Source organism: Trypanosoma conorhini (assembly GCF_003719485.1).
Source record: "Trypanosoma conorhini strain 025E chromosome Unknown Tco_14.4_contig_00206, whole genome shotgun sequence".
Lineage (NCBI taxonomy): Eukaryota > Euglenozoa > Kinetoplastea > Trypanosomatida > Trypanosomatidae > Trypanosoma > Trypanosoma conorhini.
In genome coordinates, this window is record NW_021704293.1 from 23,721 (window position 1) to 28,106 (window position 4,386).

Here is a 4,386-nt window from a genome sequence, read left to right on the forward strand (position 1 = left end):
GAGACGAGTGCGTGGCGCCAACACCGGGACGGCCGTGCATGACGGGCTTGTACGTCATGGAGAACTCGCCAAGGTAGTGTCCAATCATCTCACCCTTAATCTCCACCGCGTTGAACTGACGGCCGTTGTAGATACCGACCACAGAGCCCACCATTTCGGGTGTGATGACGACATCGCGAAGGTGCGTCTTCACGGCCCTTGGCTTCTCGCCCGCCTTCACATCCTTCTTCGCCTCGCGCAGACGCTTCAGCAGCACGGGGGCACGAATGTTGGCGTGGCGGTTCATGTGACGACGGGCGCGGGCATGAACCAGGGTTTTGAACTCCTCCTCAGAGAGGGCCAACAGTGGGTCAATCTCGAGGCCGCGGTACGTGAACTTGTGGAAAGTACGCTCCTTCTTCAGCTGCTCGTAGCGCTCCTGGGTGATGTTAGACGCCATACTGCTTTTCCGTCTTTATGCATGACAACGCAGCAGGTAAAGGGGAACAGGAACAAAAGCAGCAAATATATATATATGTATATATATAAAGAAGGCCGGAGAAAAGCAACGGTGGAAATCAACAAACCCAGCATGAAACAGCTGGGGTACGCTAATAAAGGAAAAACGAATGCCTAGTGTGTGACATAAAAATATGCGGTGCACATGTGTATCGGAGCACGAATGACCCACCTCGCTCGCAACCAACGCAAATAGTCACGACAACAATGACGACGACTCGGGTGCAGAGTACGAAAATAACAAATGAGTACTCACAAGCAGAAAAACAAGTTTCATGGGTGCCAGTGACGAAGTAGCAAGATAAAAGAGGGTGGGGTGGGGAAATGCATTTACATTGCTTTACATCAAGCGGTGGACTCAGATAACTCCTCAGCGTGCAGCACAGGAAACTCGGAGGATCTACTTGAAAGTTGCACGTGATCTCCTTGAAAGTTTCCATCACTAAAAATGGCTTCGTAAAATTTGGGGAGGGTTTGTCGTAGGATAGCACAGAAACCGTACCACTCTGCCAGCTCTTTGTCGGCATGCACCATTATTGCAGAGGGTATAATGTCTGACAGCGGCGGTTTTGAGACGCTTTCACTCATTTCCTCCACTCTTACTGTCGTTGACCTTGAGTTCCCCTTCGCTTTGGCTTTCCTTCGGCTCCTCCTTGCAGTGGCATTCGTTCCCGCCACCGCTGTCCTTACCGGTGTGCTATTTGCCTCCTCAACCCCGGGAGGTTCCGGGGGTTTCTCCTCCGCCACTGCTGCCGCCTCCTCATGCGCCGGAAAGTGCATGGAGCGACTGATTAGTGGGACATTTTCCAAGGTGGTCTTTAAAAGTTCCTCCATCAAAATACCTTTGGCTGCTCGAAGCGGGGGTTTACGTGGGGCCAAAAGGTTTGCGTATTCATCGGTGAAGCGGGGGGTGGCTAGCTGCGTCTCCGACACGCGCTCCAACTTCTCCTCACCTGGAACCTTATTCTCTGAAATGAGAGGAAAATTCGTGTCGAAGTCCTCCTCCGTCATGCTCCGGCACTGGCTATCAAACTTCTTCGCGGCCTGCAGCGCACTTGGAACAGGTAGCAAGAAGAGCCCAACGACCACCTGACTTTCTACGACCAGTGGCCCGAGAATCCGTTCCATGAGACGGTATTCTCTTTCGTAACGTTGAATCACCAACCGGCGCCAAAAACGGGTGAGGACAGAAGCACCTTGAGGCACTTCATTTAAGCGACTCTTCCGAGACCGCGCATCCGTCAGCGAACGCAAAGACCGACCTCGAGGGGAATCACTCTTCTCCACACATGTTTCGTCTGCCAATATAGATGGAATAAATATTCTCCCCCCTATTAAAGGGGCCTTGTTCACTTGAAAGGTTTCCAACACTGCGAGAACTGCACAACGCCCAACTTGTGCATCCATATCTGCGACCAGCTTAAGCACAGAGCTCACCAACTTATTATAGGTAAATGAGCCACTTCCATCCACGTCCGATTTACGAATACGCGTCTCCACAACACGTAGGACATGCCTCATCACCTCAAAAAGCTTTACTGGTAACCTTCCATCGACTACATCCACAAATAACCGACACAGTGGTTGTTGCTCCTTGTATCGTTGAGCAGCATACCATATGTTGTAGCTGTATTTTCCAAACTCCATTTCAACGGGAGTAATTTTGCCACCACTTGAATAAGTTGGATTGAGAGTCCCAGGTTGAAGTAGGCCGGAATAAGGCGAGTCTGCCGTCTGCGTCATGAGTATGGTGGAAACAAAGTAGGATACCACATAACCAAAAGGAACATTGTTGTCATCCTTTTGGGTGTCATCCAACGACGCATCTAATTGCACCAGTGGATGTTGACAACGCTCAAACAATTGATATTGACGAGGGTAAAGCATCTTTGAGTCACGAACGGAGCGGCATGCCATCCTCAACGACGAATACCTGGAAAAAAAATCAGATAATAAAAAGGCTATTTCCGTTTCAGTCCATCGAAGGTTCGTAACATCTGGCTCAATATGCGTACGCAAAAAATGTGGTATGGTTGCCCACGTCGAAGTTGGAAATGTTGGGAGAACTCCTCGAATGTCTGCATCATCCGCAATTTTCAACATGGTTTCATCCTCCATCCATTCCACTGCAGAAGTTAACTGACGAAGCGTCATCACGGCGGAATTTAATTGATGTTTTAGGTTTGTTCCCACTGCCGCAAGCTCTGCTACAATTCGCGCCGTGCTGTTCCTCAAGTCAATTCCAAGGTCCGTCTGAATGGCAAATGGGACATCTCTCGGTCTTGGCGTTAGTGGGACTTCACCGTTATTCTTCCCTGAAGACACAAAGCGTCTTTCATGAATGTATCTTTCAAGACCCAGAACTTGATTTTGTAGTGCCTCAATTTGTGTCTGAAGAGACAAATTTTCATGACGCAGACCATTCACCTGAAGTCGATATGCTGTTCTATCATCAAAGGCGCTATTTAGCAGTTCTCGTTGAAGCGAAAGACGAGCGAGATTCATTTCTTGCCTTGACGCCTCCATAAACTCCAGAGACACCTGATCACGTATCTTTTTAACGTCGTCAGCGGCACGCTTGGAAGCCGCAGCTTCGCCTTTTGGCTTACTGTACGCATATAGATCCTCGTTCACCCGTGGAACCTCAATGCGATGCTTTCGAAGAAGTGTCTCCAGGTCATCTACACGATTCACAAGACCCTCATTCGTTTTGAAAACCGATGCGATAAGTCTTCGAAATGAACGAAATTCATCTTCTTTTCTCTCACAATCATTCAAGCGTATCATGACATCTTCCTTTGCCTTCATAAGATCCTCATCTCGCTCTATTCTCAATTTGAGCACCTCGTCGCGTAAATGTTTCGTCGCTGCCTCTGACTTTTTCTTGTCCCGCATAAGCTGAAGAATTCGAGTTTCAAAAAAATCTTCACACTTCTTGAAAGTGCGCTCTTCTAAATTTTTTATTTCAGACCGCAGCGACTCTCGCTCGCTTTCTGTCGTGGCTACGATCTCCTTCAAGTACCGTCGCAGTGATAAAATAATCCCCGAAATTGAGGGCTCAAGTCGACCCAAATCATCCAAGACTTTCCTTATATTTGTGCCTCGCTGCGGCTCTGGCACATGCCGTGCGCAGCTTACGGACATGAATGACTCGAGTTGCTTAATTTTCTCCTTGTGCGAGGTGGACTCTCCCTTGAGGGTAACACCAACGACTTTCTTACGGGGAGCTGAAGTGGCGTCCAATTTTTCCATGTTGTGCTCCTTTTGCCGAAGCAGCGGGGAGGTTCCCGGGGACCCGGATTTCAGGGCGCCTGGCTGTGCCGCTCCGCCCGCCCGAAACTCGGCGGCGAACTTCGCGCCCGTTGGAAGAAAAACCCCCTCGTGTTCATTATTTGAGGCACCCAGCGAAGGCAGATTCAAAGACGCCATTCTAACAGGAGCCTTAGGCAATACGAAAACAAAATGAAAAAAACAACAACAACAAACAAATCAACAACGTCATCAACAACAAAATATGATGCAGCTCAAGTATGAAGCGTCCAGGTACGTGCTTCCTCCGTAGGGCAAATAAACGATTAATAATCGTGGCAATAACAGTCATAATAGCCAAGGTAGAGTCAAATGCGGGGAGGACGAATAAGCTGAGTTGCTCAAAGGGTTTCTCGACTGTATTGGGTAAAATAAATAACAGGAATATCATTCATACGCTTTTGTTTTCACCTTGTTTTAAATTGTAATGAATCACTTCAGTTATTATTAACGGCCTTAAAGAAGCATTGTTGTTTTCCATTCAGTTTCTCTCCGTCGCGGCAATTCTTTTTCCGTCTCCCCTCACCGAAATTATGTGTGTGTGTGGTGGGGGTGGGGGGGGTGAGAGAGAGAGAGAGA

General features: G+C 48.4%; 2 protein-coding genes across 2 annotated transcripts in view, besides 2 other annotated features; both read right to left on the bottom strand.

Annotated features, from left to right (window-relative positions):
- Tco025E_04164 (40S ribosomal protein S15) overlaps positions 1-439 on the bottom strand; it is a gene marked incomplete at both ends in the record, with an annotated part of 747 nt that extends 308 nt beyond the window's left edge. The window contains one exon of the mRNA XM_029371076.1: positions 1-439. This exon is cut by the window's left edge and continues 308 nt beyond it. Within this exon, the coding sequence (XP_029228829.1) occupies positions 1-439 (439 nt within the window).
- A 65-nt stretch (positions 440-504) lies between these two features.
- Positions 505-527: a microsatellite.
- A 316-nt stretch (positions 528-843) lies between these two features.
- Positions 844-3,927, bottom strand: Tco025E_04165 (uncharacterized protein; the record flags this gene model as incomplete). Its single annotated transcript, XM_029371077.1, has 1 exon — positions 844-3,927. One exon carries the CDS (start codon positions 3,925-3,927, stop codon positions 844-846), a length of 3,084 nt encoding a protein of 1,027 aa, XP_029228830.1.
- A 27-nt stretch (positions 3,928-3,954) lies between these two features.
- Positions 3,955-4,009: a microsatellite.
- The last annotated feature ends 377 nt before the right edge of the window (positions 4,010-4,386 follow it).